At 39.9% G+C, this 22845-nt stretch overlaps 1 protein-coding gene across 3 annotated transcripts in view; it reads left to right on the plus strand.

Moving 5' to 3' along the window:
• Positions 1-19179: 19179 nt before the first annotated feature.
• PDE7A (phosphodiesterase 7A) overlaps positions 19180-22845 on the plus strand; it is a gene marked incomplete at its 5' end in the record, with an annotated part of 77095 nt that continues 73429 nt past the window's right edge. For all 3 annotated transcript variants that reach the window (XM_084208579.1, XM_084208582.1, XM_084208581.1), the window contains one exon: positions 19180-19317. In XM_084208579.1, coding sequence (XP_084064705.1) covers positions 19180-19317 — 138 coding nt within the window. The remainder of the gene's footprint in view (positions 19318-22845) is intronic.

Genomic DNA, 22845 nt, shown 5'->3' on the forward strand with positions numbered 1-22845 from the left:
TATTCAGTCTTCTAGTGATTAATCAACGTGAAACTTTAACTTTAGCTATTCAAAATTATTTCTTACTAACTTAAAGCAGTTCTATAAAAATACTAGAAGTGCAATAAGACAATACTTTTCAGAAAAAGTTAAACTCTCCTTATTAAGAAAGACGTAACAGTCACCATTTTAGTACTAGATACTAAAAGCCATTCCTCATGGCTGAAATTACATTAGAATCCTATTTTTGAGCTCTGTATTTTTGTTCCAGCAGAACAAAGTCAAGAAGATGTTGTTTTCTTCCTTGAATGACAATAAAACTATTAAAACACAATCCAAATTCTGGTAACAATTCCATATCTCCTAAGAAGATGGGACCCCAGTTAACTTCAGCTCCTTCTGTGCCAATTTTACACTACCCAGCATTAAGCATCTTATACAGAGGTTGCAGTAATATGCCTTTTTTTCTTACAATACCCATAGTTCATTTGGATTTGTGCTGAAAAATAAGGCAAAGTTATTGAAAGAACATACCTGCTTCAAAAAGTGGTGGCACACAGTCTGGCATGTATAAACTCACAACATTATGAGTTCGATGCCTTGATGTCTTTATGCCGATATCATCCCAAAGGAAAGAAGCAAGTGCCACCAGAAGTGCTGTTCCACAGAAAGCAGCTGCTGCTTTTCATCCTTCACAATCAGGGTTAAACAGGTCAGTGGAGTCTGATTACGTCTTTTGTTGTCCTGTATCCAGTTGGTTATCTCTCAGGAAGATCTATGAAAGAGCAAATAAAACATTCATGAGTCTAAAAGCTGATATATCCCAGAGTTAATGACACCAAAAAATTTGGGACAACTGTGTATTGAGTTGGTTGTTCTTCTGTGCTTTACTTCTGATAGGGTATTGAGTTTGTCTTTTTTTTTTTCCCCATGCAGATATCTTAAATTGTTTTAAATATAAAACAGTCTCTTGCTCTAAATTTCACTTCTTTAAGACCAGCCATGGCTTAGGTTTACTACATAATTTCTTCCAAAACAGGATTAATTGAAGAAGTCCCCTTAGGACTTAGTCCTGAGTTCCTGTAAATTTTTATATCAAAACAGAAGATGTAGGATGTTGTCTTTTATTCTGATGGAGTTTCTCCCCTTACACCATGATAACCTAGAGAGCCATTCCTGTCCATTTGAAACAGAGAAGACTATAAATTCTAGAGACTTAAAAACCTCAATTTTTTTTTTTAGTATATCATCCTTGGAACCAAATAGTTCATCCTTTGCACTCAAAAATTTCCTAGATCACCCAATTCCAAACCATATCCTTTGTAGTGTGTCGACTTTGGCTGGCTGCTGGACCTCAACTCACCTCACACCATCCACCATCCCCCCTTCAACAGAATGGGAAGAAAGGATAAAGTGAAAAGCTCAAAGATGAAAATAAAGATAGGGTGATCACTTACCCATTACTGTTATGGACAAAACAGATGTAACTTGGGGAAAGTGAATTTAATTTATAACTAATTAAAAGAGATTCGGATGGTAAGAGACCAAGACAAAAATTAAAACACCTTCCCCTCGCCACCCTGTTTCCAGGCTCAAATTTGCTCTTTCATTCACATCTATCCTCCACCATCCATGAGCAGAGCCAGGAGGGCAGGAATCGTGGGTTGTAGCTAAGATCATATGAAGTATATATCTATAAAGTATATTTATTATTTTTATATATATATGATACAATTATGGTCAAATACATAATAAAGTATGTTACAATCACATATACATAAAAATATATTTATGATTATAGAATTATGACCATATGAAAACAAAAGAACAACAGGATAGCTGATAAAAAATTGTTAACTTAATGCTTTTTAATGTGAAGCATATGATTTTTCCACTTTTCTAGTTCTTAGGTATATTCTTAATTTCAAACTTTCCCTCAAATTTCAGCTTCGCATGGGGACAAGGCAAAGGACATCTCAATCTAAAATGAGAATGTTTTTCATAGTTATGAGAAGTCAAATTAGCATAGTCAAAGTATCTTTCCCAGGACAATAACAACAGAGTAGGTATATCTAATTCTATTACATTACATGAACACAATAAGCCAGATCATTCAATCAGCGTGCTTGATCGCTATCTTTGAAATGACTTTATCATTCTTGCTATACAAACCAAAAGAAAATGTACTCTTTCTAATGGTAAGAAGAAATTTAGGGAAAAGAAATAAAAACAGCCAGAAAATAAAATCACTTCCAGGTTACCCAAATCCCTTGTATTTATATTCATCCTGTTACAAGTACAAGATCCCTGCTCTGCATTCCTGGCACACGCTGGGATTTGCAGTTCCGTGTGGGTACAGCTCCCTCTGGCGCGCAGAGCTGGGACCGCTCTGCAACCTGCCTTGCTCTTCCTGCTAGCCCTCCTACTTTCTTTGAAGGAAATGAACACAATCCCAGCAAATCTGGGGAGTTTTGTCCCTTTTGGTGTTCTCTATCCTTAACACATTCTAAAGAATCTTTAAAAGACTCAAAATTTGCTGAATTGTCATAAATCTTTTTTTGTCAGATCAGCTGTGCAATTTAGAAGAATAACCAGATAATTTATTACCTGTTCACTCTTCTCATTAATTTTTATGGGTTTTGTATTGTAACACCTGATAGTGCACCACAAGACCACTTGTGGCAGTCAGTGCAAAACTAAAACAGAGTTCTAGTCCCAAAGGGTCTTCTATCTAAAAAATCTGGCTTATACTTTACATTTCATGTATGCATTGCATGTATTTTCAAAACAGGCAAATCAGAACATGCCTGGAAATTCAAAGTTGAATATCACACATAAAAAATTTGAAACATGGCCCAGACAGAGCAGGAGGTCTGGAGTTGCTTCAGAAGCTTCCAGTTACACATAATCAGGGCTAAGGACTGAAGGACTCTGAGTCACTCCAGTCCCTCCTCCTACCACTCCCTCTTTTTCCGGGCTCATAGCGAGTTCAAGAACTTAAAGCGTGGAGCTGAAATATACATGCATGAAGGTACTGGTGTCATTGCTTAACAGTGGTGTGAATTTTAACTTCCAAGGCAAGGAAAGGCAATTTTTAAAAGCTGAATTATATTCTTAGTTTGTTGAACCTGATAGGGTTAATACTGACAACATCAAAGCATGTAGGAGATGAAAGTGATCAGATAAAGCACTCCTGACCTTTATGGAGACCCTACAGCTTTTGACTCTTTCTTCCAGTTGTGGCAGGGAAAGAAAATCTCAGATTTTACTTTGAGGAACTTGGTGATTGAAATAAACTGTCTTGCTGACGTGCTTCAGTAAAGCCAGCAGGTTAAGGGAGATAATCCTTGCCATCTACTCAGCACTGGTAAGGTCCCATCTGGAGTGCTGGGTCCAGAGAAGGCCTCCAAGTACAAAAGGGACAGGGACATACTCAAGAGAGTCCAAAAAAGGGCCACAAGGATGATTAAGAGGCTGGAGCATCTGTCCTGTGAGAAAAGGCTGAGAGAGCTGGGACTGTCCAGGATGGAGAAGGCTCCGTGGGGGAAACTCATCAATGTGTGCAAGTGTCTGAAGGGAGAGTGCAATAAGGACAGAGCCAGGCTCTTTTCAGTGGTGCCCAGTGCCAAAACCAGAGGCAATGGGCCCAGACTCCAAACTCCCAAACATAGGAGGCTCCCTCTGAACATCAGGACGCACTTCTTCACTGTGAGGATGACTGAGCACTGCCACAAGTTGCCCAGAGAGGTTTGGAGTCTGCATCCTTGGAGATACTCAAAAGCCATCTGGACATGGTTCTGGGCAACTGGCTCTAGGTGTCCCTGTTTGTTTTCCCCGAAACCTCCCTGCTATGATTACTATTATGGCTAATTTCTGTGCCTTCTTCAACAAAAAGGTGGTCCACAAGGAGGTTGGAATTTATGTTGGTGACTGAGCAGACATGCCGAGAGAAAGAAGGCAGGTGAGGATACTGGAACAAAAATTCTTGCTAGCTGATAACTGTTCACTGGTGAGTGAATGGCAGCCTGGAAAAAGAAGACACGACATAAGTAGAGCATGAGGATATAAGTGAAATATGGTAGGCTGGTAATAAGTGAATTCAGAAAGGGTGTATACAGGGGTAATGTGTTCTAGTTTTTCACTCTCTGGGCAGGAGTTTTCTTTTGTTTTATATTTTAATATTATGCTCTGGTGATATCAATATTTGTAACATTCAGCTAAGCAACATATTCAAAGGGCAAACAATGGGGACAGTTCAAAAAAAGAGAATGTTTCTGCCAAGATGTGCTGGGCCTCTGGTTAAGGCACGGGGATTGATTTTTGTTAAGAAGGAAGAGTACTTCTGAATTGCTATGTCCCCAAATGCTCTTCTTGTAATTTCTTTTTATTGAGTTCTGTTTCACATGCTCCTGGACATCTAGTGCCCTGTCTGAACTTTACTGCATGCTGTTAGATATTCAAACAATTTCCCAAAGACAAGAGCATTGGATTAAGGTCCCTTCTTCAGAGAGAGACTTTTTAGATGTCAGTCAAGCTCAACAATTTTACATCAAGAAATTACATTCCTCTTGCCACATTTCTCTGTTACAGAATAGTTACTGTCATTATGTCTTCAAAAGCAATAACAGAATTGATTTAAATAATATGATTGCATTGCATCCATTTTTAAATACATGGAACTATATTTGAAGGAAGGTATTCCATCTGGTAACCCATCTGCAACTCCATCTATACATGAAGTAAGTATTCATAAGAGAACATTCATATATTTGAATTCTCTGAACATATTGTGACCTTCTGTTACTATTCACATAGAATATCTCAATTTAAATATATCTTGGGTTTTTAATATCTTTAACTGAAGTACTGGAAAAAAGAAGCGAACTCAAGAAGTAGAAGCCTTAAATGAACAGTCAGTTACATATTTAAATTTCTCATGCTTTTACTTGGTCAGTTTGACACAAAGAAGCAATCCAGACCTATAACTTCCTTGTTCATTCCAGTAAACTCAATTCAAAGCCTTGGCAGACTACTTAAGTGAAAAGACATAAATATTTTTTTTCCTGACAATTTAAACTGGAGGCCCCTGACATGATGTTTTAGGTAATAGTAATAGACTTAACTTTTTCAACAACTTGCTCAGGAAACACCAGGAATTTTATTTCCCTCTGTGGTTTATGAGAAAGTTCTGAATATCCTCCCTAATTTAAAGTGGGTTATGGAGGTAGCCTTAACTAAGATGTAAATCACAGTAATTTTTGCATCTTTAACTTAAATTACCTTCTGAAAAGCAAAGACCAGGAAGTTTATTTAGCTTTTACAACTCAGAGGTGAGTTTTCTAGGGCTTTGAGTAAAAATGAAGTAAGAGAGTTCCCTAATTCTTTATTTAGGCAGTGTCTTGGTAATTTACTTCGCAAGCAGCTGTAGTGCTTTAAGGCAGTACTCTAACTTCTTACAGTAAATTTACAAATCTACAGTTCTGGTAGCAAGGTCATTCATTTTAGCACAGCCTAATCGGCTACAGCAAAGAATCAGGAAGATTAGCTTGAACAGTATAAATAAGTGCTTTGACCTATTTCTCAGGCTATTTTACCAGAAACACATTAGGAAACAGCAATACCACATCTTCACAGTATCTGTTCTTTGGGAATCAAGACTTGCTTTTTGTCCCCCCCACCAAATACATTTCTTCATCACCAAACAGTTCTCCTCACTTGCTCCTCCTTCACATAGTTTTCACCCTCTGACGTCTCCTGCAGTCTTTGTCTATGCAAGCTCTTTCTTGAAATACCCACATGGTCCTCAGTTCTACCCTGCACCTACCATTCAACTATTCTCTCCAAAATTCCTGCAAGCTGGCTGCTTACGTACATAGTTCCCAGGAGGGAGGGGATGCAGCAGAGGAGATAGCAGGCAGTAGCCCTTTCTCTCTAAAGCTTCATTAATCCCCACATTGGATTTATTGCCCTGTCTTAGAAATGCTCACTTAATTGATGCCTGAGAAAGGTAAATTCTTTCTAAAGTGCTGATGAGTAACTATCTTATCTAGAGCCAGAAAGGAATGCCTGTTCAGTGGTTGAGTTACAAGTCAAAGAATTAAAGCAAAATGCAATCCCAGTTGGGGAATTACAGATGAACGGATGAGAAGACAGAAGTCTAACATATTTTTCTTTCCTGAATGCTACTTATTGTGAGAAAGTAAAAATTTTTTAATAGTATTTCATTAGCATAAATATTTCACCAGTAAAGTAAATAAGCAAAACCATAAACATGAATGTTATTATGCACATAGCTACTGGAAATATTTCGCAACGGTCAGAAGACTAACATTTCAGTAAAGTAGTGGCTTCATTGTTAACCATTTATCACAGCTGTTCTTAAGGGTTTTTTTCCTCACCTTGTTATGACAAGACCTTTCAGCTGGAAAATAGTCAGAGCTGAAACTCAAAGTCTGAACCCGTGGGGTCACAGTTGGCTCAAGTTAACATTAGGGCTGCCAGCAAAGGAGTGGTGCAAACTTTCACTGATTTTCTTTCTTACTATTATTTTTTTCCTTAGTTTTCAGCAAAATCAGCTTTCTAGTCTGACTCACTCCCCAACCGGCATCATTACTAGAGCTGATGCAATGGAAGTGGTGACATCACACCTTTTCAGCAGCAGTAAAGCCTTACATTGTTGTCAGCTCGCCACAGAACTGCACCTTAAGAAGGATATAGGAGCCAGAACACCATACAGGCATGAAGCACAAGTAAGTTCTGTGGAAAATAGTACAAATAAGGAGAATTAAGACTGCTCTGGACTTAGTCTGTGGCTAAAGGATAGGCCAATGTTTAACTATATATTAAACACATTGGAGGACTCTGCTGCCAGCTTAACACTGCCATGGGTACGTGACACAAGGTGCTGTTCCAGTTGAAATGTGCTCTGCCAATTCAATTTGTTCCAACAAAACTCTGGCAGGTTACCTTTGCCCCAGCAGGATTAGCGCTGCAACAGGTATCGGTTGCCCACGCTGCCCTAACGCTCTGTGGTTCCGGCCCAGTGCATTTCCTCTGCAACCAGGATAAAAGCAGACAGGCGGCAGAGAATCCTCACCAAGCGCCCTGCTAATTTGACAGAAATGTAATCATGTGCCCACACCTGATCCAGATCAAATTTGTACTGCTGGGTGATGTGGCATGGCCCAGAGCCAGCGGTAATGATTGTGGAACCACAGCACTCGGCTAAGGCTTCTCCTGCAGAGGAATTACCCGTGCAGGAGACTGCAAACAGCGAGTGTGGCCTATCGCTGTGGAAACAGCTTGTGCAGGCTGCCCCGAACATGCCCCGATCCGCACAAAAGAGACACAGCATAACCCCTTGCCAAACCACCTTTCTTTCTACCCTCAGAGGCAGAGTGCTGGGTTAGCTTCTGACTGAGAGCATTAAGCACGGGAGTGGGAAAAAAAAAAAAAAAAAGGAAATTACATGTCTGAGGTTTTTCTTTCGGGCAAGTCTCTTATAAAAATAAAGGAGTGTACAAATGTCTTTGTTTCCCTGCCAACTTTTATAAGAACTAATTAAGACCAAGAAGAGCTTCATTTTCCTGTTTATTTCATAGAGAGAACAGCTAATGAATTTAACCTATTGATGATTTTGCAGCTGCCTGCTTTAATTTGCTTATGATTGGGAAACAAAAAGTTAGTGTAACAGCAAAGAGCTGCCAAAGCCGCTGAGCGGTCACTGGTGCGTGACCAGTGATCCAGCTGTGTGATCAAATTTCAATTAGGCAGCTGTGACAACAGAGCACGGGCTGTCCTTCAGAGCAAGAAAACAGTACTGAAATTAAGGCCACTGCTTAGCACTTGCTTATTTTCAAGTCAGCTGATTTGCCCATAATAAGGTCAATATAACCATAAAGGTAGAGACTGCTGGCATTTATTCTCTGCCAAAGAACATCTTGAACTTTTCAACTTTATGATTTATCTATTGGTTGCAATAGAAAATTCAGCCCACAAAATGCAGGGGTAATTGCTATCAATAAATGAGAAATTACATTTTACCTGAAAACAATTTTCAGAAGAAAATATTCACAGGCCTTAACATAGCTCGTATTTCTTAGTTCAGATAAGTGGATTACAAGGCATCTATTATATCAGGGAGTCCTATGGGCTTTATGGAAACTGTCCAGTTAATTCAAGGAAGATTTTTACGATTGCTATAGACTCTACAAAATAATTTTTAACACCCTTTTGATTCTGAAGGTGAGATCCCAACCCTCTATAAATCAGTGACAGAACTCACAGTTGAGATTGACGTAAAATGAGCACCCAATAATTTGCAAGTCTTATTTATAAAATTTTCCATAAATTACTGTACATGACTGGGGAACCTTATGGGTTTTACTCACAATAAACTTTACAGGTGGATTTTTTTGTTTTTTCCAAAAGTGGCAGGGGGAGGATGATTCACTTCAGAGGAAGTGGGTTACTTAATTTTCTCTCTTTCCTTAAAAAACAGCTCTTCAAACTTTAACATGTTATTTCAAAATATTATTTCAAAACAATTTGCAAATATTAGCCAGGGATTCCCAAACTCTGGTATCCTAGCAGCAGGCTTCCTAAGCTACTTAAGAAGGCATGGGAACTACTGCTGCCCTGCTGCACCATCAGTCCCCAGCCAAGGTTAACCCTGCATCAGCTTCAACATGAAGCTTTGTACAGTTCTAACAACTGGAAATTAGACTATCAAATAATGGCTAACTCTCCAGATTTCCACTGTTAATTTTATTCCAAAATCACAAATCTGAAGATGTGGAGCTTTTTCTGGGAAGCAGGTCAAAAGCCCTTCTTAGAGCAAGTAGAAATTGGCCACCAGAATTTTTTTGTTGGAATGCAGCAGTATCATAAAGACTTACAGGGTGTGCATGGAGTCTGTGCCATAGAAAGGGGAAATGGGTTTCTGCAGAATGCATGTCAAATCCAAGCAGAACAGGATCCATATTATGTATTACTTGGTAACATTGCTTGATCAATATATGCTGCTACTGTTGGTTCACATCACAATCTCCTTTGCTGGTGCCAGGCAATAGCAGATTTCACCCATTTTCCTTTTCCTATTTAATTTGAAAGTCACATGAAATTTAAATTAATGTATTGTTACAAATTGCATACAAAACAATGTTTTTTCCTACATTTGATAAGTAGTAATAAAAATAAGTTTGCATGATGAACATTTGTTTATTTTTTTTTTTCAAGTAGTGTTTAGAAAGCTCTATTTCATCAGTTGTTTCCACAAATGGACATCCATGCATACAGATATGATAAAGTGACAAGAAAACAAAAATAGAACTGAAAATTAAATTATAAAGCAATTTAAACTTTGAATTTATTTGCTGTTTGGGAGCATAGCTTCACACTGTACATTTATCCGCATTTTGCAATAAAACAGGCACTTGTAATGCAAATGGTATTGACTTGCAGTGTATTACTATTAATTCTGACTTCTAACAAATTAAATTCTCCCATTATCTGGGAATTGATTATTTTGGCTACAGATGCAATGACATGTCATTTACCCACAGATCATCTATTTCAAGATCACAGCAAGATAAACAATCTTTCGCCAAGTTAAGCTTTTTTGGGCCTGTTCTCAATTCTTCATAGACTGCAGAAATGTCAGCATTTCTTTGTGGGTTTTACGCTAATTCTGTCTTTTAAGACAGGGCTTTCTACTTATTTTGTGTAGTCAAAAGTTGGGTGTGTAAGTAAAACCTCCTGCATAGAGCTAAGCACACATCATGGTTTTTTCTGGTTTTAGGTATTCTATAAAATACGCTGCATTGCAGGTTTGGAACAATTTGCAGACTAGTACGTTTGTTCAGATTTTATACATTTTAGTAAGAAATTTCTTACTAAAGAATTCTATTAACAAACATTCTGAGTCCAGGGTAAGATGTAACATTGTAAAAGCTGCTTATTTTCTTAGGCCTATACTTGTATAAAAGTAGTCTACAGATTCCTAGAAATGTAATTTAATCTAGAAAACTGCTGACATGGTATTGATTTATGGAGATTTAACTGATGTTCTGACACGACTAGAGGGTGCTCTCCATAATTCCAGCTCAGCAAAGCATGTAAGAACACGCATAAAATTAAGTATATGCTTTGTACCACTAACACTTTATGCCAATTAACCCATATTTTCCCCACAAATTCTGCTATGTCTATTTTGTATCATAAATATATTGCATAAATATTTGACATATGTAATATATTCCATACATACATTACATATTGCTCTTATCTGTCATATTTTTCATTATGTTACTCACAGATCCCAATGAATATATTTCTGTGAGATATTAAAACCAGATTTTCTAAAATAAACCACTTTTTGAATTATATGGTATCTGAGTAACTCCTTACATAATGCTGATTTACACCATGTAGGTGAGTTTTTATGATACAGATGATGTGATCTAATGTAGGCTGACTCCAAAAGGGGCACTCCCGTTGCTGGTTACATACCTGTACCTTGAACCAGCTGCACTGTTTGGCTGGTCCCACATTTTATGGGGGGCGAGGAAGGGGGGTGGGGCTAAAAGTAATTTTTTTCCAGTTTGACTCTCTAAAACTCTCTTGGCTTACTCTAGAGGTGAGCATCAGTACTGGTAGGAGCAAACAGCCAGGAGGAGCGAGATGGAGGTGCATGGTCTCTCTGCACAGCAGGATCTGGTTTAGCACGACGTGTATTAGCAAAATGTGTATTTTAAAACCTCATTTCCAGTGCACTTCACACTATTACAGGGCTCAGCCTCTTTGTTTTACTGCACTACTCCCTGCTTCCCCACCCCCTCCTACATACAGCTTTTAAAACACTAGACTTGTCTCTAATTAACTGCAAAGCTTCTTTTAAGAAATTGATGAAAAAATGTTCTCCTAATACTCAGACTCTTTTTTATCTGAACATAAAAGTTTATCAGAACTAATCCTTTTTATGCCCTTGTCTTACAAGAACAATTTTCTTTCTTTTGGTCAAGACAAAGGAGCTCAGCAATTTCTGTAAACTAACCCTCCCATCACTTTGTTGCATTTTGGTTGACATATTGGCAATATTCCTTCCAGTTTTAATTGCATTAAGCACATAGAAATGTAGTGAGTTGTGAATGTGACAGGATGCCAGTTACCTTTTCACAATTGTTGAAAACAAAAGGTCTAGCAAAGAATAAACCTAAATAAAAGCAGGGCTAGTCTCTTGAAAGTAATGAAATTTTCTCACTGCATTTGTTCAGGTAGTTAATGGCAAGACTGGAAGAATGACAGATGTTTTTCCAGACTTGCAGGAGAAGTCATGCTAATGCTAACCCTGACACATTCTTCCCTTCACAAAGAAATGTCAGGATGCTACATGGCAGAAAAACAAGAGTAGCTTCAAATATTTAATCCTCACGCTTCTATTGCTGTAGGTTTTGATAGAAGAGCAGTTCCACCAATGAACTGAAAAGGAAGAAAAAAGATTTAAATCCTGATTAATTTCTGAAGCAAGTTCAAATTTAATGGAGAAACTGAGGTAGTACGCTTAAGCACTTTTTGAAAAGGCAGAAAAATAACTGCTTGGAATATAATGAAGTAATTTTATTTGAATACTAATTAGTATCCAGTTTTACTACTAATGTGATCCTCTGAATGAGATTGTTAATTCTAATAGTAGTTAATATTTATTTCAATTTACCTTTTTGTGAGGGAATAATTGCACCCAATAGCCCTTCAATAAAAATAAAATTGAATAGTAAAAAAGCCAAAATGCAAGACGAATGTAGGTGTAAGAGAAAGACTGTAGGTTCCTGTATGTAGTCATCCAAATTATCAGAAGTGCAAATGCTGCAAGTTACTCCAATTCCCATTTCTGATTTGCTTCGTACACCAAAGAGAGACTGTTGCTAAAGCGTCCTTTTGTTGCTAGAAAATTTTCATTAATTTTAGCATATATAAAAAAGCAACTAGTCTACATTTTCATACAAATTAGCTTCTGCAACAAGGGAGTGTGCTCATCTTTAATACAACCAGACATAAATTAAAATGTTCTTTGTCTGAAGAAATTCTAGTGTTATTGCCAGCACTGGTCCTATAAAAACCAGGACTAGTTTAAGCTCATGCTTGATTTATTTATTTAAACGGAATTGCATTAGCTGCTTCTCCTGTGGGCTCATTTCACCACAGCACCTTCTGCAGAATTAATTCAGTGGAAAGCCCCTTCTGCCCTAGAAGAAGGCAGGACCCCAAGAAAGGTCTAATTTTTGACCTATAAACAGCAAAGTGCTTTCCTGTGATTTTTAACAACACAACACAATGAGATTAATGAAACACTTGCTTCAGCCTAGGTGATAAGCAGCAACTTTAGCTCATTATTTCACTTCTGTCAGCATTTGATAGTCTCAGTTTTAATATTACACAATATCTTTAGTATATATCAGTAGGCTAGTAAATGATCAGCTGTAACATCAGGAACTTAAACATGACTTCCAAATCCAAACCTAACTCTAATCCGTAATCACAGATAATTTTTTATAAAATAAAAGTCAAAATTGCATTAGAAAATCCTTGCAAAGACTGTGCTAAAAATTACACCTTCATGGAAAGAAATTTAGAAGGATGTGCGATTTTAATGAGGTACTGAGGCATGAAACATAAAAAAAAGCTACCAAACCAAATCAAAATAAATCACTAGATTTTTCTAAAGATAGAATGGGAGATTGATGCTCTACAGTTTATCATGGAGGTTGCCTGGTACTGTACACTGAGTGGCATGCTAAGAAATGATTCATCTGGTGAATGCGCAATGAATTTGCTACATCTGTTCACAGGGGTCCAAACCCACCTCTATTACCAACACAAAAACCTGTGAATTTTCAGATTCTAATAACACTATTAAACTTATAAGCTGCACCTCGGAAACTGCACCTGGGGTTCTCATATCCTCCCACTCTGATATTAAAAATATTCTGCACATCAGCTGTTATTATTCATGTAAAAATGACACAAAGAGAAGCTTTCTCCACAGGCTTATGCTGACACCAACGCCCTTAGTCATTTAAATGTAGTGTAAGGATTTTTGTCCAGGTAAACGTAATCATAAGAACTCCACTGGCTGGGACCAGTTAAGCTGTGTGCACTCTAGCTAAAGCTTTTTAGAAGTGCATTTAGAAAGAATTATTCCCAATCATATCTTCAGTGGAGTTAGAAAAAGCTGGCTTTGAACCCATATTAAATTTGTGACAGTCTGTAGCTGTGTTTGGAACTCTTTTGTTAGCCCGTTTCCACAGTCAGTCCTGTTCCTGGAGGAACTATAACTTGTCAGTAAAACTCCAGTCTTAAATTAAGCATAGAAGATGATTCTTGGGGCTGGAAGCAAATTAAAACTTGAAATGCTCTGGGATCACTCTTTATCTTTCTGCTCCAGCTTGCTGGTTTTGGCGTAGTTTTGGTACATATCTCCTAGCCACTGTCAGTTTAGTGAACCTAAAGTTATTACAAACACTGGAAATATTCTGAACAGTTTCAATATAATATTTAAAATACCAGAAAGTGAAGCAAAAGCAAACAAGCAGTCTGCCCAGACAAGTCAAACCAACTTTATCTGTCTCTCCAGCAGAGTGACAAAACCTGTAGCTAATGGGAACACAGCACACGTGACTTAGCTTGTCTTTGCTGACACCGTCCTTCTCCACAGCCCACCCTGACAGTGCCATAAACACCATCGCATATCCCACTTCATCTGGTTGACTTCACAGACACTGGCTGAAGCACGCTTAAATTAGGAGAAAGGTTACGCCATGTTCCTTCCTTTCAGTGAAGAGAAAGACAACTTCAAAGAACAACTTGAAGGGCCTGCTGTCTTTCCCTTAATTATTGACTATGAAATTAGCCTTAGGCAACTACTCTCCAAGTTAAGCCTCTAAAGTCAGGAATGATGAACCTGGGCCCTAGAAAAGATAAAGCTACTGCAATATGGGTGCAAAAAATGACTGTAAAACATTCCCAGAGGAGTTAGCATGAGTTGACAGGATATACTAAATACCATTCTTCAGATCTCTTCCAGGTCTTAGACTAACTCATTCATGGAATTTTTACTGCTGAGCTGTTTTGAGAGCATGCATATTAAAATTGCAGATGACAGACAGCCAGAAAAGTCTGAAAGTATATTGAAGGACAGGACTAGTATTCAATCTTGACCAACCAAAAAAATGGATTGAGGAAATCACAATACACTCAGGTGAAGGCAAGAGCAAGTTATTGCACTCAGGAAGAATGAACACACTGAGGGGATGATGCAAAGTTCTGCAGAAAATATCCAGGGTGCAGGGGATGTCAAACCAAAGCGGAGGCCAGAATGTTGAATTGCCCAGCAATTCAAAGGAGCTCAATGCAGACCCAGGGCAAGGCAGAGGGAAGGGACACACCAAATAGGGAGAGAAGTACATTTCAACTGAGCTGCCAGATGTCTGAAATTCCTATGGAAATAAATGTACAGTATTCACTCGGACAATAACTCTGGGTAGAAAAAAAAGGACTATCTGGTCATATGTCAAAGAAATGCAAAAACAATGTCTAAAAATGCATTACTGGGGATGTAACAAACAAAGACACTTTTTACTTGTCTAGAGAATCACCCTGATTTTTAGACTACATAACTTCTCCAGGTAAGAAGAAAAGCTAAAGTGTCTTGTGCTTGTTTTGATCATGTACCTGTACAAAAAAATATTTCCTCTGTTCTCAGGATGTTTTCAAAATACAAGCACATTATGCCTTTGAGGATGCTTATTTTCCATTTTGTACAGCGAACATGGGAAAAGCATCCTCTTCTGCTCAGACTGTTCAGTTCTGCTAGTGTTAGCTGGGTGTGCCCCAGAGAGGCACTCCGAGCCATGCAGTTAATCCTGCAGAATGTCTTGCTGGAGTACCTGTGTGGTTTCATCTTCTTTTTACTGTAACCAGGAAACTAAATTAACTCTGTTTTTGTGATCTTCCATCTCTCCAGTTTCACAAGTGCTGTTCTTTGTGATAAATCTGGCCATCAGTAATGCTTCTTCCTTGCTAGACAGCACCCTAAAAATAATAATGATGTGTAAAAGACATTAATGCAAATGTGAAAAGAAACACTGAAACATTATTAATGCTCCCTAGATTTGAATATTCTAATTAGTAGCTGTATCTGCCATGATAAAGAATTCACAAGACACAGGGCTTACACAGCTGAACTATGGCAGCTATCCTTTGATGCATTTAAGACATGCACCACCATGGTACTCAAAGAACTCCGTGGCTGAAATTTAGTTCAAACAAAATGCTCTGAATAAATACTTTGGAGTTGTTCAATGTCTATTGACAATTGTCTATTGACAAAAATCAATAAAACCCTCTTTTTCTACAAGCTCTTAGTGCAGGGCAAGTGAAGACAACAGACAGAATTAGCAGAATGTAAGTCACAGAATATGCATTCTTTTTGCAACAAACATATTTAGGCTGAGAATATATGACTTACCCAATAATTTTAAGGCTTTGTCTGTCATTCTGAGGTAAGATTGGGGGTTGGAACTAGGTGATATTTAGGGTCCCTTCCAACCCAAACCATAATATGAGTCTCTAAGAGTCTTTCTCAAGAAATCAACATTGGGCTAATATTAATAATTTCTGTATTTATTTAAAAAATAGTAATTTGTGTCCTGAGAACATCTCACTTATGGAAACAGTCACTGCCTGGAAAATCTATGCTTACTTCATAATAATGTATTTCAGTTTCCTGAAGGTGTTTACATAACATTTATTAGAGATCAAAGATAATCTGAGGGGCAACACTGGGTATGTTATTTAAGGATATACTGTCTCAGACTGAAAATTAAAGTGTCCTTAAAGAACTAATTTCAAATAATCAGAGGTAAAGTATGCAGAGCTGATAGGAACCATAAAACACACTATCAATAATCTTCACTTATAGTTTGACCATATAGGATTGCAATTTATGCTACTTATGTTGTGAAAGTGAGAATATACCCTTTTTTCCCCTAAAAAACATGACATATTTTTGATGAATTGAATTTCAGATTGACTAGAATAAAAATCCATCCTACCTGAGTACAGACAACAAATTCTTTATCAGTAGAAAAGAACAAAAAGTAATTTTGAAAACTTATTGGGAGAGGGAAATCCTGACACTAGTGAAGTTGGTGGAGTTTTATCAGTAACTCAAATGCACTGCTGATTTAATGTAAGCATGCCAAATATGAGTAAACTATCAAAGAATGCAGAAGAAAACCTGACATATCTTAATTACTGGGAAAAAAGAAGCTGAGTATGTTATTTTACTTTGAACTACCATGTGCTTATTGTATCTTGAAATATTGCATGCATGCATTATAAAATCATACTGAGAATGCTTGTGAGATTTTAATTTTTTTAAAAAAGGAAAAAAAAACAGTTGAAAAAAGCTCTTAAGACACAGCAGTTGATCCAGTGTCCTCCTCATGTGTCCCTATGTTCTTTTGGCTATCCATGAGACGAAGTGGGATTACAGCTCTGCAAAAGAATGAGGTGCATTTGTTAACTTCACAGCTCAAGGGGAAATGGCCATCAGTCCACATGTATAAAACTACTTGCTTCTAGAACTAGTTCAAACAGATGAAAATTCTCCATACAAACCACCTATTCTTTCCAAATGGGTTCCTCCAAAGCTGTGTCATTGCCTATAAATAACCACTATCATGTGAAATCTAAACCTTTCCGCCAGTAAGCAAGCACTGAGAAGAACAATGTATTATGCAAAATTAAATCATATGAATCATTTTGCAAAATCTGATTTTTAAGTGGGTACAGGCACTTCATATATTATTCAAAGAACAGAAACGTTCCCTTACCTATCATGCTATATTTAGGATTTTTTTTATGATGGAGAAATAAAAGAGATGAAAGAATGGAAAAAAAAAAGTTGCAGAGAGACAAAGGGAGGCTTAGTCCTATTAAAAAAAAAAAAAAAAAAGCAAAGTTTATTTCTAGGTGTCCCAGCTATAATATGATGTACATAGCTATGGACTAGTAGATCACGTAATGGATTATTCCTTTTATCCTATAAAGTGCAATTCTTGGAATTGTGGAATTGTGTGGTTTGTGAGAACCTTGTTTTTTATGTTAACAAAAACTACATGGTTTACCTCTTTGTCTTGCAAAAAATCCCACCTCTCCCCACTCTAAAAATGAACCACAAGGGTTCAAATGCAAATACAAACTCCCCAGTATATTGCATTTGATGGATGATGCATTTTGAAACAAAACTATCTTTCCATGTTTGATTTTCAGGCAGCTGCCCAAGTTGGATGTTCAAGGCCAGGCTGTACTGACTGGTGCTCAGCCTCCCAAAGGAGCAGCCAGAGAATCCAGATCTGACCTTGGTGACAACACAGCCCCCTGAGTGCTGCTCCCCCAGTGTCAGGGCACAGCCTGTGGGACGGGGAACTGAGGGCTCATGGACACAGAATATCCTGAGTTGGAAGGAATCATCATAGTCCAACTCCTGTCCCTGCAGGACGATTCGCAAGAGTCACCACGTGGCCGAGAGCATTGCTGAAACACTTCTTGAACTGCCAGCCTGGCACCACTTCCCTGGGGAGCCTGTTCCAGTGCACAACCACCCTTTGCGTGAAAAACCTTTTCCCAATATCTGACCTAAACTTCTCCTGACAAACCTCATGCCATTCTCTTGGGGATGACATGTTATGACACGGGGGCACTGAGTCAAACCCCCACTTACCACCTTTCTGGCCCGGGGGTTCCAGGACCCCTTGGGTCTCACCCAAGCAGTGCTGCACCTTGGGTACTGTGCCCGGTTTTGGGCCCCTCAATTCAGGAAGGTATTGAGGTGTTGGAGCAAGTCCAGAGAGGAGCAATGGAGTGTCTCAAGAGTCTGGAGCTCAAATCTTTGGAGGAGCAGCTGATGGAGCTGGGGGTGTTTAGCTGCCTGGGAGAGAAGGAGGCTTAGGGGTGACATTACAGCTCTCAGCAGCTCCCTCAAATGAGGTTGTAGCCAGATGGGGTCAGTCCCTTCTCCCAGACAACCGGCGACAGGATGAGAGGACACAGTCTTAAACTGCATCATAGAAGGCTCAGGCTGGCCATTAGGAGGAATTTCTTCACAGAAAGGGTCACTAGATACTGGCATGGGCTGCTCAGGGAGGCGGGGAAGTCACCGTCCTTGGAAGTGTTTAAGGAAAGACTGGACGTGGCACTCTGTGCCATGGTCTAGTTGTCACGGTGGGGCTCGGTCACAGGTCGGACTCGATGCCCCTCAGGCCTCTCTCGGGCCAATCCGTTCGGAGGCTCCGAGAGGAGCGGAGGGAGGGAAGGAGGGCGGTGCCGCCCCCCGCCCCTGCGAAGGCGCGAGGGGGAGGGGGCAGAGCGCATGCGCGCGGCGCGCGGGGCCCGCCGAGCCGCCCCTGCCTGGTGCGCGCGGACGGGGAGAGTGTGGGCAGCGGTGACGTTATGACGCCGCTCTGCGCGTGTCGCCAGCCGCGCGACCCACGCACGGTCCGCCGGGCTCGTGCCTGCTCCTCCAGCCGGGCCGCCGCGCGCGGGCGGGGCGGAGGCGCCATCCCTCCTCCTCCTCCACCTCCTCCTCCTCCTTCTCTCCGTTCTCCTCCTCCTCCCCCTCCTCCCCGGGTCCCCTCTCTGACGGCCCGGCCCCTTCCCCTCGGCAGAGCGGCGCCTCCTCCTCCTCCTCCTCCTCCCGCTCCCGGCTGTGCCGGACAATAGGGGCGAGTGCGGCGCGTGTCTCCCCCAGCGCGGCCCCCGGCCCTCCATGCGCGGCGCCGGGCAGCGGGGCTGACAGCGGCTCCCGCCGGCGGCAGCGCGCCTGAGGGAGGGAGCGGCGGCGAACGCGAGCTGCGGGCCGGGACTCGCTGCCCCGGGCGCTGACAGAGCCGTCCCGCTCCGCCGCCTCCCCCTCGCTCCCGCCGGCGGCTCCCGCCGGGCTTTGGCGGCGGCGAAGCACAAAGGCGCGGGGCCCGGCGCGGCCCGGCCCGGCCCCCCGGGGGGCGCGGGGGCGGCGAGGAGGCGCCGGGCCCCCGCGGGGCTTCGCCGCCCGTCCTTCCCCGCTGCGGCGAGCCCTGCGCGGGCAGGTGCGGCGGGCGAGGCCGCTGCCCCGCGGCGGGCCGGCGCACGGAGGCTTCGTCAATGGAAGTATGTTACCAGCTGCCCGTGCTGCCGCTGGACAGGCCGGTGCCGCAGCACGTCCTCAGCCGCAGAGGGGCCATCAGCTTCAGCTCCAGCTCCGCGCTCTTCGGCTGCCCCAACCCCCGGCAGCTCTCGCAGGTAGGCACTGCCGCTGGGCCCTCCGCCCTTGTCCGTCTGCCCCCGAATACCGGCGCGGTGGCGAGAAAATGCAGCATTTAATATTTTTATGACTAGTTATTGCCGGGGTTATCTGTTTAGCATCGCTTGCGGTGCGAACGATGAGTTCCTTGGGGTTTAGTTTTATTTCTACAGTGGGTTGTTTTTTTAATCCTGTAATTTTTAAGCTAGGACTGTTTTTTAGCTCTTTTAGCTTGGGCTTTCTTTGAAGGGTCCAAATTTCCTATGGGGTTGCCAAAAGCTGCAGCGACTTTACTGAAATGGTGAACATGCACTGCAGTGTTTTATTTGGGATGCTCTGCTTTTTCTCTCTCCAACTATTGAGGCTTGGCAATTTGTCTAGAAGGAGACAAAGATCCTTGGCTTTTTCGTTTCCACGGTATTGCTCCCAGCCCATATTACATCAGTCACAATGTGAACTGTACTGTGTTTTGTTTCATATGATCGTGTTGGAAATACTGTGAAAAAGGTCATTATAACTCTCAAGACAAAAGGCAGGTTTTTCTTGTGAACACTGCCCTAAATTTCTGGATGTGCGTTAGTATGGTTTCCCAGCACCCAGTGATAAAATTATATTCTGGCGGAAGTCTCTGGAGAAAATCTGAAATTATGGTGGAAAGCATATGTTTTGGTGGAGTCAGCCCGTTTTGGCTTCGAGGGATTTCCTATGTCGAGATTGAAAGGTGTGTTTAAGTGCTGTGAAGTATGTTGTCCTTACAAAAGATGTTGTCTTTGCATGTATAATGGTAATTTTTTGTTCTGTATGTTTTTGGTATATCTTATTAAGTTATTCTACTTTTTTTTTCAAGACTTGCTGTGCTACACATACGCCTTTGTAGAAAGTACAGGGCTGCCAGTCGCTTTTGGCTTCTTCCCCTGTTTCGTAGCAGTGGAGCTCTATGTGTGTGTGAGCGTTAGGCACATGTATGTTTGGACAGGAAAAATCAACAAAATACTGTGTTAATGACCAGGAACTTAAATGCATGTGGAAACAATTATTAGCAAGCAGATGAAGATGAACATATGTTGGCAATGCTTCCTTCCCTGATATAAATGTAATAATTGCCAAAAAACTTTGGTTTTATGGCAAATTAATTTTCCATGGCAAAATTAATTTTTATGGCAAATTTAATTTTATTGCAGCTGGGTTAGGATCTTTTCCATTTGTACTGCTTGTTCTGAGCTGTACTTGGTGATGGTGGCTTTTCCATATGTATAAGTCGTCTTGAAAGTCCAACCTAATATAGCACATTTTGTTCTGTGGAGATAAGAGTCTTCCTTGTTTGAAGCATTCGTGGTTTTCTGAAAAGGAATAGGCAAAATGGTCAAGGCGATACATTGTATTTCTTTCTGTATGGTCTCCAGAACAGGTGATGCATTAAGTGTACACAAGCTTACAAATTACATCTGGTATTGACATTTAAAGTGCTTTTTCTCTAACTTTCAAGCTTCTCAATGGATTCCTTATTTTCTGGATAGTATGTTGCTCCAAGAAGAGGTACTTGAATAATCTGTACGAAGGGAAACTATATGTGCTTAACCAAGTAGTATTTTGTCTGCATAAACTAGCAAGTAACCAAGTTTCTGTATTAATAATAAGGAATTAGGATATTTAAGTGAGGAAGCCTTTGCTGTTATCTGACATCTGATTAGCTTTACCTTTTTTTCCTCTTTCCTTGAAGTTTCCTGCACACAATAGGATGTGAATAGGTTTACCAGACCTGCAATCATAGGTTGGTGTAAATGATGGATTAAGAAGCATCACTAGTGAGACTAGTGATTCTGTATAACTTGTGAATGTAGCTTCACCTTACAAGTCTTTAGTAAGACATTCCAGTTTCATTCCTGTCCAAAGAGAGCTGGACCCTTAGCAATTTGTCATTTTCAGTCTTCTGCTCCAGCTAGCATCGAGCAATAGGAGTAACACTGGAGATATGTATGTATCCAAGGAGCTGGTATGTACAGCCAGCATTTTACAACTAATAGCATTTAGCAGATTTTCTTGAAAAATGTAAGGCATTGAAAATTACATTCCCACTTACAGATTAAAAGTGACTTGACATGATTGAGTCATAAGATGTTTTAGGCTTATCCTTCCAGCAAGAAGGTATTTTACATAGGAAACATACATGAGATAAATGCACACTGCAGTAGATGTAGCATTTAATTGGACAGTCCTAAGAAGGCAAATATTTATCTCTTAATTTATTAAGTAGAATTTCAGTTTTGTTGAAGTTTCTCTGCATGGGTTCAAAACGTTTTCAAAATTCAAAATATATGTCACTTTTTTAAAGCTTAAATAAAGTGGTGCTGGAAATGACCTCGAGGATTATGGTCCACTCCTCTCAGCCCTAGGAAGGATAATTTGTACTTGCAGCATTATTGGCAGATGTTTGTCTAATCTGTTTGCTTAATCTATTTTTTAAGAAATAGTCTTATGAGATGCAGTGAGTCGACATAACTCATTATTGCTGAAGGTTAAAAGCCCTGACATTGGGCACGTGTTATTACTGCTTCCTCTATGCCATCTCTGATGCTTGTCAGGTGTTTGCTCATTCAGCTCACTAAAACAGCACAAAACTAACATAAGCAGGAAACTTGGTAGCTTCCTGCCATCACTTTGAATAAAACAGGCTTATTGAAGTTTGTCAGAACTGATTTAAAGGAAGAGATAGTACCACTAGGCTTTTGAAAGTCATAAAAGCTTTAAATAATAGAAATTACTCAATTTCACTAGTCAACTGTTCTTCATAGTGCTTAACTGGTTTTGTCATAAAACAATTATTTTTTAATACTGGAAGTCTTCCTTGTGGTGATTTGCACCTTTTATTGTATGCAATAAATGCAGAGAAAGGCTTATTCCTTTTTCCTTGTAGTTTTCTTTTATGTATTAATTATTTCCCTACAGTCCTAATTTTTGTCAATTTCAAAGTCTTTACAATAAAAATAATAAAGGTAACATCTAGAGGTTATTTGTGATATTTATTGTTTAAATCCAGTCAGGTGAAAAGCTGCTGTTGCATGGGTATATACAAATGTTTCAGTTAATAATCTTCTTCAAATATGAAATAATTTTAAGTATTAATATTAAAAGCTGCTTTTAAGGGCATTTGAATGTGTAAATGTTGAAATTACCAGGACATTTCACACTGATGAGATGTGAATTTAGGTTCACTGTGAGATCAGGTGGATGTTAACTAGTACCTTGGATCATACATTCAGGGTGTTCATTCCATATATTACAAAATTATGTTTTTCAAATTAAAGCTGAGCTTTCACAGAACAATATTTATTGCCTCATCTAGATTTTAACTTGGGTTGTTAATAGCAGTAAAAAGTTTCTAGAATTGTACTTAGTGTGAAAATTCTTAGTCTGTGTTTTTATGAATAAGGGTTTATAATGAAAACCACTTCACAAATGTAGCTGCAAGCTACTTTTAGGTTGTCCTGCATTGCACTCCCCCTCACCCCATGTTGAATTGACATAAA

The sequence above is a fragment of the Fringilla coelebs genome (assembly GCF_963513975.1).
Source record: "Fringilla coelebs genome assembly, chromosome: 1".
Lineage (NCBI taxonomy): Eukaryota > Metazoa > Chordata > Aves > Passeriformes > Fringillidae > Fringilla > Fringilla coelebs.